The 15,493-nt window shown below is 31.2% G+C and overlaps 1 protein-coding gene across 3 annotated transcripts; it reads right to left on the bottom strand.

The window, feature by feature from the left end:
* Positions 1–1,001: 1,001 nt before the first annotated feature.
* LOC130944385 (probable E3 ubiquitin-protein ligase RHG1A) lies at positions 1,002–6,067 on the bottom strand. 3 transcript variants are annotated; one of them, XM_057872693.1, is made up of 6 exons: positions 5,756–6,061; positions 3,317–4,516; positions 3,184–3,234; positions 3,011–3,109; positions 2,469–2,639; positions 1,002–1,571 (listed from the first exon to the last, which is right to left on the bottom strand). In XM_057872693.1, the coding sequence occupies exons 2-6, from the start codon at positions 4,490–4,492 to the stop codon at positions 1,389–1,391; spliced, it is 1,680 nt and encodes a 559-aa protein (XP_057728676.1). In that variant the 5' UTR covers positions 4,493–4,516; positions 5,756–6,061; the 3' UTR covers positions 1,002–1,388. The 3 variants fall into 3 exon arrangements, with proteins under 3 accessions (XP_057728676.1, XP_057728679.1, XP_057728677.1); XM_057872696.1 differs by lacking the exon at positions 5,756–6,061 and adding an exon at positions 5,109–5,580; XM_057872694.1 differs by having other exon boundaries at positions 1,003–1,571; positions 5,856–6,067.
* Between the last annotated feature and the right edge of the window lie 9,426 nt (positions 6,068–15,493).

The raw sequence follows: 15,493 nt of genomic DNA, 5'->3' as shown, positions 1-15,493 counted from the left end.
GAGACAAAATTATATTTATCAAATAAAATGAAATATGAACAGAAATATTATATCTTAAAAACACTAAATTAATGTATTTTATATTTTCTTGATATAAAAAATAGAAATATAACTTTTTTATTGTTACTATTAATTTTTTATAATTATATTTTTTATTATTTTAATTTTTTTTAGATTTTGTGTGAAAAAAAATAAAAAAATAAAACTTTCTATAATTTGTAATTTTCAATTGTATTAGGACTTGGCATTCCATAATTAGCAATTTAAAGGATGAGTCCTACTTGTGCCCACCATTCTCACGTTCCCATACAACGTTGTCCCGTCATCATCATCATCGTAAATTATTCTAAATTGTTCGTCTTCGCTTCCAAAATCTTTTATCTTCAATTTATGTTTCCTTTACCATCGCCAAATCACTTGCTCTTCCCCCTGTATTTTCAAATTCTATTGCTTCTTGTACATGCGAATTTATGCTTGAGCTCCCTTCTTGTGATGTTTTCTCGCGTCCTCTCGTCCTCTTCTAAACTACATTTTAACTTACTATTATTAATGACTAAATTTTATAGTTGATTATTTGATTTAGGGACAACCTTATTAATGTGAATGATGATGATCTTGTTCGTTATGTCGAACCTGAACTTTAAGAAAATGATGTTTTCTACGAAAATGGTGAAGATGAAGATATTGGAGAATTTCAATTTATTGTTAGGTTATATGAAACTTTGATTTGTTTGTTATATGTTAAACTAGATACATACTTGTAAAGAATTTAAATATGTATTCTAAAATACTTGTTATAATTGTAATACTATTTTAATTTATTATGTGTTGAAGTTGAAATGGTTAATTTTATAAGCCTAGATTTGAGTATATATATATTTAAAAAAAATCACAACAGGTAAACTCATACAAGTCGAATCTAGATCAACTCTACAAGTTTACTTAGACTTGCAAATTTAACAACCTTGCTTATTAATGACTAAATTTTAATAAGTACATAAACTATCGTTCATTCTTTTGTTCGAAGAACTTGATCCTTCTAAAATCGCTCATCACAAACATAATGTTGAGATTGTTGTTGTGATCTAATATATCCAAAAGAACATTAAGACTATAAGAGGAAGAACACATTTGGATGGCACCTATTCCACAGTAGTTCAAATGTCTATTATCAAGCCAGTAGCTTGTATTATTATTAGTAGGTAATATAATTGGTGCGAAAATATTGGCTATGTACAAAATGACCAATAATAAGAAAGAGGTGAGAGGAGAAACTGTATTTTGTACAAATGTGACAAGAAAAAAGGAGAGTGAGAAAAAATGAAGAGACGGCGGATAAAGAGAAAATGAGTCTTCCTCCATCTGTGTGACCTAACACCATGGAATCATCAATAGGATGAAGGTGATGATGATGATGATGGCGGCGGTGACGGCGGAGTTGATGACTTTGCCACTGATGCTTTGCAAATAGGGCACCAGTTCTTGAGCCTCAGCCATTGTTGGATGCAAACCACATGGTACATATGTTGACATTGCAAATTCCCCACCTCATCTCCAACCACATATTCCTCCTACATTTCCAAGTAAATCAGTTATGTTGTTTGTTAGTGTAATCTCAAAGAGTTCAATTGTAAACCCTATATAATATATAATATATAGCAACATCATATATAACCATTCAGCAAAGATATCATTACTAATAAGAACACTTGGCCAACAAAGATATGTTTATACTAAATTCTAAATCACAAAACCTAAATCCTAATGGTATAAAGATAAAATGTTTTTTTTTTTGGCGTAGTATAAAAATAAAATGTTGGCACAAAGTGTTGGTCCCCTAACATTTCTCATAGAGTGATATTGCTATACATTGTTTGCGCACTCAACTAATTAAGATGCTTGTGTGTGTATTTTAAAAATTCTAATATGGCGAACAAGTAAATCAACATCTATGCCAATTTAGCAACATATAGTTAGTTAGGTCAGCATAAAACTTCTCTATATTAACACCACATGCAACCTAAATCGGTAAATCCTTATAAATATGTAGATATGAATTTAACTTTGATACACTCATAGTGTAAGAGAAGTTGACACTATTATCAAATAATGTATTGTCACATTAATAATGTATCCAATAATGTCTAGATGTGAATTTGATTTTACTATACTCATGTAGAAGTTTTACACAATAATTATAAATCAGATAATGTAGTGCCACAATAATAATGTACTTAAATTGTCATGGAATTAAAAAGCTTTGGCATTTCGTCAGTTATTTTAAATCGTCAGTGCATTAAAATTGGACTCTCTAGTAACACAAACTGCAGCTTATGTATTGGCCCACGTATGATTCACCACAAACTAAAATCCATATTAACATTTCTCACTCGAACACACACTAACTCCATGAGAAACATAAAAAGATGCAATTATCAAATATCAAATGAGGGGGAAAGAAGAAAAACCTGACAGATGCTACATTTGGTATCGTCCTTATTCTTATTCCCATTGAGAGTCTCAGTTACATCATCTGAAGGTAAGGATTTGAAGAAACTTCTCTTTAGGCACTCTGATAATGCTTCCTCTGTTAGAGCTGTGCTCACAGAACCCATCCTCTCTTCCAAAGCTAATAGTTCCTATTATATGTAACAAAAATGGAGAGGTGAGAATAGCTAAAGTAACTGAACAACCTTGCAATTCCAAAATAACTGTTTGCAATATCAAGGATAATAATGATCCCATCATGAAACATCACAAAATAAAATTTAAAAAAAAAAAAATCAAATCTCTCCCTTAAAAGTAGAAGATCAAACATACTGTCAATAAGCAGCAATAAGACCTAGGTTATATAATCTTCAACATCGCTTTTAATATGCATTATTAAGAATATATTCATCCGAATATGTTCTCTAATACGAATGCTCTCAAAACCATTACAAAAAATGTGGCAATAACCTACGCAAGTAACTAAAAAACTGAATTGTGGCACCTTATGACATTAACAAACCTCATATGACATGTTATCAATGTCCAACCGCATGTCTCTATGTTGATCATAGAAGTTTAGTCCAGTGAGGAGCAAGTTCGACTCAAGTAAAAGAATTTGCTGAAATACACAAAATGAATGCGTCAGATAACCCATGGCTGAAGTCAAAGATGTTTAGATTGATGAAGAATTACCTCGTGTGTTAGCTCAACATCTTGCTCAATTCTCTCAAGTGCCAACAATACCTACATATAATTACAGAATATAATTAATTACCATGATTAAAAAGGGAGGAAAATGTATTCTCATGGTTAGAATAGAAGTTACCTCTGCAATACCATCCATGTTATAGCGTCGTCGAAAGTTGTCCCGATTTATAAGAGAATGAGTGATGCCATATGCTGTGGGAGACATAGGCATAATACCATACAGTTCATCACTGCTACTACCAGGTCTATTGTAAGAGACAGGACATCTTAAAGGAGCATCCGGAGAAGGGAGATGCAATACACCAGGAGCATTATGATCACCCGAATGAGGCAAAGTAGGCATCATGACAACAGGCTCATTCGATGCCACGGGATTAGCATTACTTTGGTTAGAAAGTCTTCCCCTCGCATTACCATTAGTCGGCCTCCGTGTTCTGACTGACATTACATTGCTGTCTGGCCTGTCCCTATTATTAGATGGCATATTTCTGGGTCTTCTTGAATCAGAGATAGATATACCATTTCTAGGACCAGAATTCCGTCCTTCTAATGAAGAACCATTGATCTTCTTCCCTCTAGCTGTTGAACTACTTTCCCCTTCACAGTTTCTCTTTTTTACTGTATCCTTTCTTCTATTATTGGCTGAGTCTGGTGGTTGAAAGCCAGCAGGGACGACATCAGATATGGAGTTGCATCTGAGGTTTCTTAATCCGTACCTACTGGTCCCGGCTCGTGTTGCTGCGCCGCTGCTTTTAGTTTCTTGACCACGCAAAACAGGCTTTGGATGGAAATTCCTCCGTGATCCTGTATTAGATGATGCTACGCTAGAGCTCCCTACTTCCATCTGCACAACACTACTAGATCCTACATTTTCCACTTCTGCTTGAAGCACTCTCCGAAAGTTTTCAGGTGGAGGGGCGAGATTTGAAACTTCTGTATCATCATGTACACTACTAGTTTCTGAAGAATCAGCCTCTAATTGAGAGGATAATGTCTTCCGAGGTTTTATAAGGGATTTTCCTGAGTTATTATTCCCTGTGAAAGTTCTAGAAGAACTTCCAATTGCTTCCTTACCACTGGATGTAGTTCGAAAAGAAGTTCTCAAAGATTTACCCTTTTCAGAAGAACCAATTTGAGAACCTTTAGGAGAGTTGACTTTACTACTGCAACCAAGACGGCTGCACACTTGACCATTTCTATCTCTAGTATTAGCAGAATCTCTAAACAAATGGCCCATCCCCTTTTTAGGGACTACCACCCCATCAATTGCTCTTTTTCCAGAATAGTCATCCATCAATTTTTTTAATCCCTTCAAAATCTGCAACATGTTATTTTGCATCAGTAAATGAAGAAAAAAAATGATAATGCTGATTAGGATAAAACGTTCACTCATATTTTCAAATAATCAATCTAATTCACACGATAAACATGAAATTCCAATCGGTTAATCATATTTTCCAAATATCTGCAAACAGACAAGAGTTCAGTTAACAGTCAACACAAACCATAGCAAGATGAAATCATGCAGAAAGCTTCTAAGGTTAGATGAACAAATGGATATACATAGACATGCCTTGCTCCCAAATAACAACACCTTTTTTCTTTCTTTTTAAAATAAAATAAATACAAACAAAAATTACACATATATAAGACAAGTTACTATAATCTATCAATATTTACATATCATATAACAAAGGCACCTATTTTGAATTTGAGAACCAAAACAGTACTCTTTGTAGCTTCATATGGACCATCAAGATGATATACATAATATATATGGATGATTCTGCCTGGATTTATCCATGTTAAACAAACAAACCAGGACCACAAATCTTCATAAAAAACAATAACATCAAAAAAGGAAATACAACACATTGATAAAAAGAAAGAAATAACAGCAGAATCAATACATGATTATGTGATGACCAATTCAATCCCAAAGCTGCAATGACCACCAAAACCACAAACCAGCATCATCTATTCATCTTATGACTTAAACAGAGGGAGAAAATAAGAACCTAATTCCTCAGAAAACAAATTAAATTCTGAAGAACAGAAACCAAAAACATATATATCAAATCTTTTTTATTTTTTTTTATATAGATTAAGGGGGAAAAAAAAGAGTTGAACGATAAAAGGGAGGGTTTGTTCCAGAAAAAAAGTGAGGGGTTCCTTCGTTATTAAAGGACGCAACTTTGCTTCAAATACTCTCCACACAAAACACATAACACGCACACAAAAGACTTGTTCTCCGCAATTTCAGCACTCATCACTCAAACAAACGAAACAACACAAATTCACAAAAAACCAATCACAAAATAAATAGCAAAAAGAAACAAAAATAATTATAATAATCACATGTAATCCACAAAACACAAACAAACCAGTACCAAACACACCCTAAATTTAATTAAATTCTTAATTATCATCCAAATTAAAAATTCAACACGGTAGTAAGTTCCGTAAAATTATTTAAATATATTTTATTATTAGTATGAACCGAAGCTAAGGAAAACCGTGTTCACAAGTTTTTGATCGAAAAAAAAAATTTCCTTACTCTCAATTCGGCTCCGAATATAAAGCGTAGTTGATGAAAAACATGAAGTGAATTCGATTAACGTGAGAGAAGACGAGAATTTTGAAAGTTTGGTAGCTACCTTTAACGTATTTGTGTGCGTGTTTTTTTTTTTTTAATTTCTTCTTCTCGTTGTGCGGCGTCGTTTTGGTTTTCGTTTTGAAGCTTTGGTAATATTAAGAGTGAAAGAGAAAAAGGTTTTGAGAGAAGAGAAAGAGAAAGAGAAAGAGGGGCTGAGAAGGGAACGAAGCTTTTTGGAGAGTTGACAGATAGAGAGAAAGAAAAGAGAAGTAGAGAAGCAGAGAGATATATAACAATATTACAATAATATATATATTAACCTACTTTCTTCTTTTCTTTTCTTATTTCTTTTATATAATTTATATTAAATGTGTAAATAAATAAGTAATCACTTGTAAAAATATATATTTCGTATTTTATATATTTATTTATTATACTACTGTAAATAAATTTATTAATTTTTTGTCTACTATAAATTTAATTATTTTTTATAATGAATTTAATTATATTATTAATTTTTTATTTAATTAAAACATACGTAAAATAATATGTAATAACTGATTTAGTTTTTAATTTTTTTATTTTAAGATGTTATCATAATTCCAATTTTTAAAATCTGGTCGTATATATTTAAATAAAGGTTAAAAGTAATAATAAAATAGACAGGGATGAACTTATCCTGCTTTACAATAATTCGCATAAATTAGATTTTGTTTTTATTCACAAATAATAAAAAATTATATTTTAATCTGTTTTTATTATTGTAGTATTCGTTTTTATAATTATTAAAATTTAATAAATAAAATTAAATTTTAAAATTTATATAATTATTATCATATATATAATATAAATTAAAATAAAAATATAGATATAATATAATATTATTAATTATTTTATTAATTATATATATTATATATTATATATATCATTCGGTTTTACTCTACTAAAAATCCGCATCACATCGTAACAAATAATTATCCAAATAGATAAAAATAAAATAAATATCTACAAATTTGAGTAATGTTGTTATCCCTTTGAAAGTTAGAAAAAAATCAGCCATTATGGTCAATAACTCAATATATATATATATATAAAGTGTCATCATAGACCAAAAATATCTGAATTTATTTTTTTTATTGATATTAATGAAATTTGAACTTATAAATTCGTATTCAATGTCTAACTTTTTTATAATTTGGCTATTTCTAGTAACTTTATTATGCGTTATAGAATGTTTTATGTTATTTTTCAAAATTTATACTGTATATTTATGTGCTCTTATGCATAAATTAACTTTTATTTTTATAAGATTTTTTTAACATAATAATTAAATAAATATTTTTTGAAAAAAATTGAACTTTTAAGATGGTAGAATATTTTTTTGTGTTTGATAAAAGAAAATCCGTGAAAGTATTTGTATTTTGTAGGGTAAATATTAAACGAATTAATAATAAGATCTTTTGTAAGACAAAAAAAACATTTTTAACCAATTTATTAAAGTTAAGAATTAATTTTAGAAAAATATTTCAGGAGTAGATATCTTAAACTTAAATTAAAAAAAAAAAAAAGCAACTATTAAAGTATATAGCGAAAGCTTGATGATATGATTTTTTTTTTTTTTTTTTGATAGAATGGGATTAGGAAGCTTGTGGAAATAATTTTTTAATTTGAGGAAGCTTTTTGATATGATTATCAATAGTGGTGATAATAAAGTATAATTATCACCATATTCAATTACTACGTAATATATATAATATATATTAAATAATTGATGACCTGTTAATTTTGCTTTTTTAATGATTAGCAAAAGTTTATATTATTAAGTAGGAAAGCCTAACAAAAAAAGCAACAAGAAATAATAGAAAGGGTGGCGATAGTGGTGCCGTCCAAATAGAAAAGCGAGATGAAAGAGATTTATGGACCGTTGGTTTTTGAGTATGTGGGGGACGAGAAAAGATTAAGGGCTAGGATTGACTGTTATGTCACACTCAAGGAACCTTATAATAAGGTGAGGCTCATTTTGTGGGTACAAGAAAAGAATGCCATTATGGCAAATGACCCAAAAACAGTTGCTTTTTGAGGGTGGCTTAAGGCTAGACCAATTTTATTTGCAAAGTTAGGAATTTCAACTTTAGGGGAAAATAAATGTATTTTTTTATTTTTCATGGGATCTCTTAATTCGACAGATCAATAATTAATTGTGTTAATATTATAAGTGTGAAGAATGTATGAAATTAGTCCCACATAAAAAAAATAAGAAAGAATAAAGAATTTATAAGATAAGAGACATATTAACTTATTATCTTAAGATTTTGAGTTAAATTTAGTGTTTTTTCATCTTATGTTCTCTTATTTGATACCTCCCGAAATCTCCCGTAGTTCGACTTCTATTTAAAAGTTTATCAAAATAGTTAAAAATAAGACAAGTTTATTATTTTAGGTTTTTTTTTTAACTAAAAAGGAAGAAAGGCATTGCAATTTTATCAAATAATTAGCAATAGGTTATCTCCTCTGTATATAAAAAGGATTTATATAGTTGGATTGAATCCTCACTTATGTTTCGGTTTTTCTTAGTATTTTGCTTTTGATATTTAAAAATAGAATATTATTAAGTATGAAATTAAAAATATATATATATATTTTTTATTAATCTTTTGTTATTTCACACATCAACAGTACCATAAATAAAAAATGGATTAAGAAGCTTGTTACTAAATAATAAAATAAATAAATAAAACAAAGAAAAGAATGGCAAACGGCAATCACTCATACCCTGGCCTGCCTCTGCTTGCTTTATTTTTTCAAAGGTAAACCAAAAAAGACAAACTAATCTAATTAGTCCTTACTACAAAATTATCAACCATCTTTTAAAAAAAATGTTAATTATAATTTTATCAAATTTTTAATTAAATTTTTATATTTTTATATTAAAAATATTAAAATTAATAGAATATTTTTTTAAATTATATATAGTAAAAAATTTAATTAGATTATTTTTGAATAAATATTCAATTAACTTTAATATTTTTTACATTAAAAAAATTTAATTATTAAAATTAAAAATTATGTAAAGATTTAATTAAAAATAAAAAATACAGAAATATAATTAAAGATTTTTTAAAACTATAAAAATTAACAGAATAATTAAACTAAAAAAATTGACCATATTTGATTTTAAGTGATTTGAAATTACTTAGTCAAGATGTTAAAATTCGGATTCTGTAAATAACAACTTAATGGACCACTATATTTTTTTATGTAGTGTATAGTGTTTGTTTTAGTAGAAATAATAATAAGTATGTCCTCTTATTAAAAATAATATTATACACTATTTTATCATTTTAGATTTTCGAAGACATGTCCCGCTTTAAAGAAGATTTATTTTAGGATAAAAAAAACTTCTGACAACATTATTATTGTTTAATAAGTCCTTCGCTTTATGAAAAAGACTAAATTAAAAAAAGATACATTGGCCTTTAAGATTGATCTAGAAAAAACTTATGATAGAGTTAACTGAAGGTTTTTAATTCATACCCTTAAGAGCTTTGGGTTTTCCAATTCTACAATAAATTTGATTATGAAATGTGTCATTGCTTCCTCCTTGTATATTCTTTGGAATAGAAATCGTCTGAATGGCTTTGTTTCTAGCCGCGGTCTTAGACAATAAAACCCTATGTCACCCTATCTTTTTGTGTTATGTATGGAGAGATTGACATGCTTTATTAGTCATCGGGTTGATTTGGACTTGTAGGAGCCAGTTGCTGTTTTTAGAGGGGTACTAAAAATATCCCACTTAATGTTTGCGGATAACTTGCTTCTATTCTGTAAAGTTACAAAGAGACAAATGTAAAATGTGATGTTGGTTTTAAAGACTTTTTGCAAAGCATTTGAGATGAAGATTAATGTGGAGAAGTTTAAAACGCTTTGCTCCAAGAATGTATCTGCAACAGGGAAAGAGGTTTTCACTAGAGTATCCTCTATCAAATTTGTCCAGGACTTAGGCAAGTTTTTTGGAGTTACCTTTAGCCACTCTAGGGTGACCCGTTCAGCTTTCAATGGGGTCCTGGATAAGATTCGGAGTAGACTAGCAAGTTGGAAAGGGAGTTTACTCAATCGGGCTGGTAGACTCTGCTTGGTTAATTATGTTGCAGCCGCTATTCCCACGTACCAAATGCAGGTGTCTCTATTTTTTCCAAAGGAATCATTAGTAAATTGGAGTCTATGATGAGAAATTTTCTTTGGAAAAGATAAGTTGATAGAAGAGGATTGAATCTTATTAGTTGGAAGGTACTGGTTATTCCAAAAAATATGAAAGTTTAATTTGGGGTTTTGAGATTCTTATTGTGTGAATATTTCTCTTTTTGGGAAGTTAGTTTGTACTTTTTTCCAGCAGCCAAACAAGTTATGAGTCCAATTATTGGATGCCAAATACCGATCATTTCTATACGACTATTTTAGTTGTCTTAAAAATAAGGACTCTCCCATTTGGAGGAGTTTTTACAAGGCTTAGGAAATGTTGAAGGATGGGTTTGTTTGGTGTATTGGAAATTCGAACCAAAAGTTTTGGTTTTCTAGCTGGAGGAGAGAAGGACGATTATATAATGAGATGAATTACGTTCACATTTCTTATTCGAATCTCCGGATACAGGATATTTGGTCAGTTGGTAGGTGGCATTTGGATACTCTTTATTCTCCTTTATCTCAAAATTTGAAAGGTAATATTCTCTCTTACAATCTAGATGTGTAAGTAGGTCTGGAAGTAGGTTGGTATTGGTTTAGGTCTGCTGCCAAAGTCTATGACTCACGCAATGGTTACTTGTGGTTGTGTAAGCATCTGTTTGGTTGGGAGGAGCAGGAGAATTGACTTTGACTTTGGCGCCAACTTGTTCCAGAAAGGGATAAGTATTGTTTTGGTCCCTCACGTTGAGGGTCAGAATCGAACCCGTCCCCGATCTAATTTTCGATTTAGAATCGTTCTTAACGTTTTTTTTGTATTAAAATCGTCCTTTTTAATTTTTATTCCTAAACTACCCTTCCTTTTTAATAAAATTTAAAAAATTAAAAAAAAATAAAACATGGTCTCCACCCTCCGGTCTCTCCTTCCCCCCTCCCCCAACCTCCGGTCTCCCCTTTCCCCCCACCATCCACCCCCACCCCACCCCCACCCCACCCCCGGTCTCCCCCTCCCCGTCTCCCCTTCCCGCCACCCCCACCCCTGGTCTCCCCTTCCCCCCTCCCCCACCCTCCGGTCTCCCCTTCCCCCCACCATCCACCACCACCTTTACCTCCACTACCAAGAAAAACATCAATAAAATCAACATCATCATCATCATCATCAACCCCAACTGTCACTCCACCACCACCAACGCTGCCGTCGTCCCCCTCCCACTTTCCCCTTTCCCCTCCCCCTCCCCCTCCCCTTCCCCCCACCCCACCCCCACCTCCCCCTCACTGCCTCCCCCTTCCCCGCACCCAGCGTCCCCACCCGTCCCCTCCCCCGCCCCCTCCCCGTCTGTCCTTCCCCCACCTCCACCTCCACCTCCACACAGAGAAGCAGAAACAGAAAATAAACAAATCATAAACAGAAAGCAACAATTCAGAAATCAACAGCAAACAATTCAGTCATCAATTAACAAACTTCTTCCATCAACAGCAAACAATTCAGAAATCAAGAAAACTAACAACTCAAAACCAACAATGATTCAACAAATCAAGAAGCAGAAGAAGCAGAAGACGAAGCAGCGAAGCAAGAAGCAGAGGCGGCGAGCAGCAGCGGCGAGGCGGCGACCAGTAGCGGAGCGGAAGCCGACGACGACGAGGAGGTCACGGCGGCGACCTCCCTGTTTCTCCCCCCTTCTTTCTCCCTCCACCCCAGGTAGCGTGGTGAGGACGACGGCGGCAGCGCGGCGAGGACGCAGTGGTGATGAAGACGCGGCGGCTCCAAGCCCATGACCCCCTCACTCGCGATCCATCTCTCTTCGTGGTTCTGCTCACGATGGCACGACGCAAACGGCGCGATGGTGGCGGCGACTGAAGCACGAACGGCGGCGACAGGGTCTGACGGCAGCAACGCGAGCAGCAGCGAGCTGCTCCCTCCCCGGCGCCATCCCCCTCCCCCCTTCCCTTCCCTTCCCCTCCCCTCCCCTGCCCCTGCACTTTCGTATACCCCCCATCCACGCGTTTTCTTCCCCCTCCCCTCCCCAAACACGCGTTTTTTTTTTAATTTAATATATTTTATTATTAAAATAGAAATATGGGTAGTTTAGGAATTAAATTAAAAATTTTAACAAAAAGGACGATTTTAATACAAAAAAATACGTTAAGGATGATTTTAAATCCAAAATTAGAAGAGGGACGATTTCGATTCCGACCCTTAACGTAAGGGACCAAAACAATACTTATCCCTTTCAGAAAAGCACAAGTTTTTTACTTGGCTGTGTTTTAAGGATGCTCTTCCTATTGCAAGTTTTCGCTTCAGAAGAGGGATGTCATTATTGGATAGGTGTCCAAGATGTCTTTCTAGCCAAGAATCAGTTTTACATTGTATTTGAGATTGTCCATAAGCTCAGCTTGTATGGCATAGATTGGATATTTCTTATCATCTTTTGGATTTGAAGAACTGGTTCTTGTATTATAACATAGAGCATCCGTTCAAGTTTTTTTCGCGACTTTGGTGGATATGGTGAGTAAGGAATAATGATATCTTTAACTCTCATAAAATTTAGCCTTTGAAAAAGTGATTTGTCTTACATTAACTTAAGAAAATAAGTTTAGAAACATTTTTGAATTATAACGTATGTCTCTTTCCTCTACTCTAAATGATTTTTGGAATCCCCATCCATTGATACTTTTAAGATTAATTGTGATGCTAGTTATTCTGGTTCGGGTGATAATGTTAGTTTTGCTTGTGTTATTAAATATTGTAACGGGAGTTGGCAAATGTGGTATTTATGAATGATTGAAAGTAATAGTATTTTTTAAGGGGAATTGTTTGCTATTTGGAGAGAATATCTCTTAGCCTGTGATGTGGGTCAACGAGATGTTCTTGTGAGACGGATTATGTGGAAGTGTTTAATCTTATTACTAATCACCAAGATGGTTTTGGGTTTATTGATCTATTGGTGCTCAACATATGAGATATCATGTATTGGAATTGGAGTCTTGACTTTCGTTCGATTATGAGAAATACAAAAACGATGGCAAATATTATGACAAAGATGGCGATGAAATTACAATCTTTTTATGTGAAGCTTTATTTACCTTAGAAAAAGTTTAAGAATAGTCTTAAATAGAACTGTTATTCTATTTAAACAGTTTCTTTGTTTTGTTTTTTTTTTTGTTTAATTTATTTAAGTAAAAAAAAAAATATGTTGAGTTTGGATAAGAATGAAATTTTCACTTGAAAAGGTAAAACAATACTACTTAATTAATAAAAGTAAAAATAGAAATTTCTTTCATTATTGTTAACCAAATTAAAGAGGTGAAATCTGAATTTTAAAAGATCTTTACTCAATTAACCTAATACATTAATAATATTTAACTAGCAGTATCATCGTATGCATCTCAGATTATAAATAATATTTTTATATCCTAAACATTTTACATTGTAATTCTAACACTTGAAATTGGACATTATCTAATATTCAAGTCACTACCCTTTTTTTTTAATAAAAAAATACACACCTTTTTTGGTGGAAGAAAAAAAAGGAGTACTTTAGCTCTGAACTATATCAAATAGTTGTCTTCTCTGACTACGCGGAATTTTAACCTTGTTGACTAAACATTTCTACGATTAATATTTTATCCAAAACAAGAAAAGACAATTTAATATTTTAGTTTATACAATTTATTTCATTGTCGCTTTGGTTAAAAATTAATATTTTCAATCACCCCGTCTTTAAAAATGAAGAGGCCATAAGTTGACTATTCTTGTCACAATTGTTCACTTTTGGCGATCAATATTTTTTAGTTAATATGAAGAAATTGACTTCTTAATTCAGAAGAAATAACGTCTTACGTCTCTATTAAAATGAATTCGATATGATTTGAATTAATTTTAAGTTAAAATTTTATTTAAATTAAATACTAATTTTATTTATAGTATGATTTAAATTATAATTTTTTTTAAATTCGATTCAATTTTAAACTATTTGAATTGAATCAAATTTGTATTGTTTATAAATTAAATATACATAATAAATTTTAACATTAAACTTTAAGTAACTAATAATAATATAAAAGTTTTAATTTTCTACATTCAAATAATTTTATATTTAAGTTCATCCAAGTGATTTGAATTACGCGTTTCTTTTTTTTTTTCCTTTCCTTGTATTTCTTCTTTTTTTTTTTATCTTGTTTTAAATTCATGTTTCTTCTTCGTTTCTTCGGATACTACATCTTCTTCTTCTTCTTCTCTTTTTTTTTTATTATTTTTCAATTTCGTTACCGTCGTCACCAATAATATCTCTTTCTTCCTTTTCTTCTTATTGGAATTTCGTCTCCTCCTTTCTTTTTATCTTCTCCTCCATCATCATAATCATCTTCGTTATCGTCATTGTCTTTTTCTAATATGTATTATCATTAACGTTATCATTGAATTCGAATTTATATAATAGACAATTTTTGGTTCATTTGGTATTATACCATAGTTTCGTTTTGAGTTAATTTTCGATTCATTCGAGATGCAAGTGTTTTTTAATTCGAATTTATATAATAGACAATTTTCGGTTCATATGGTATTATACAATGGTTTTGTTTTGATAATATTTTCGGTTCATTCGAGACGCAAGTGTTTCTGAATTCGAATTTATATAATGGACCATTTTCGGTTCATTTGGTATTATACAATAGTTTCGTTTTGATCATATTTTCGGTTCATTTGATCACCACAAATAATCAAAATCAATAAAGATGCTAGCTAAATGTTGGTGTTGTTGGTGATGACGATAATGATGATGGAAGAGAAAGAAGAAAAGGAAGGAGGTAATAAAAAAAAAATCAAATAAAAAAGAAAGAGAAGAAGGAGAAGAAGGAGAAGGAGAGATGAATGTGGTAGTATGGTGGTGCTCTCGACGATGATGATAATAAAAAAAAGATGAAGAAAAAAGAGGAGAAGAAGAAGAAGAAGGAGGAGGAGGAGAAAGAAGAATACAAAGTCCCGCGTAAACTAAATAACTTTGACGAACTTGGATGTAAAATTACTTGAATATAAGGGGAGACTCATCTTAAAAACTAACAATAACATAACAATAGAAATAAAATTATAGATTAGTTAAAATAAATAAATAAATCTTATTTTAAATATAAAATATTCACGAAATAATAATACATGAATAATATAAAAATATATAACAAAATAAATATATTATAAATAAAATTGTACATATAATAATAAAATAAAAATATTATAATACCTTATGTAATTTGGATTAAATTGGATCGATTTTAAGAAGTAGATCTATAATCCTATCTTATTTATGCGATTTGTTAAAAATAAAATTCAATAAAATTTAAATTAATATGCTTTTAATCAATTTTCAATTTGGAGTGAATTAGTTAAGTGGTTTAATTTAAATTCTTAAAATGAACAATAATAATAAATTGTACTAAACTAAAATATTAAATTGAGTTGAACTTTGAAGTGAAGGCTATTATAAAAATTTTAAAATTTGTTATATTAAATAAAATTTATTAGATTTA

The sequence above is a fragment of the Arachis stenosperma genome, chromosome 8 (assembly GCF_014773155.1).
Source record: "Arachis stenosperma cultivar V10309 chromosome 8, arast.V10309.gnm1.PFL2, whole genome shotgun sequence".
Taxonomy (NCBI): domain Eukaryota; kingdom Viridiplantae; phylum Streptophyta; class Magnoliopsida; order Fabales; family Fabaceae; genus Arachis; species Arachis stenosperma.
Note: the sequence above shows the minus strand (reverse complement) of the source record. Positions and strands in the feature narration are given on the sequence as shown.

What these genes read in the sequence shown, in the direction of transcription:
- LOC130944385 (XM_057872694.1), bottom strand. Translation starts at nt 4,492, where the DNA reads ATGGATGACTATTCTGGAAAAAGAGCAATTGATGGGGTGGTAGTCCCT. An exon ending in ATGTTGAGCTAACACACGAG is followed by an intron (nt 3,110 to 3,183) that starts GTAATTCTTCAT and finishes TGTGTATTTCAG; the next exon opens with CAAATTCTTTTACTTGAGTC. An exon ending in TTGATAACATGTCATATGAG is followed by an intron (nt 2,640 to 3,010) that starts GTTTGTTAATGT and finishes TACATATAATAG; the next exon opens with GAACTATTAGCTTTGGAAGA.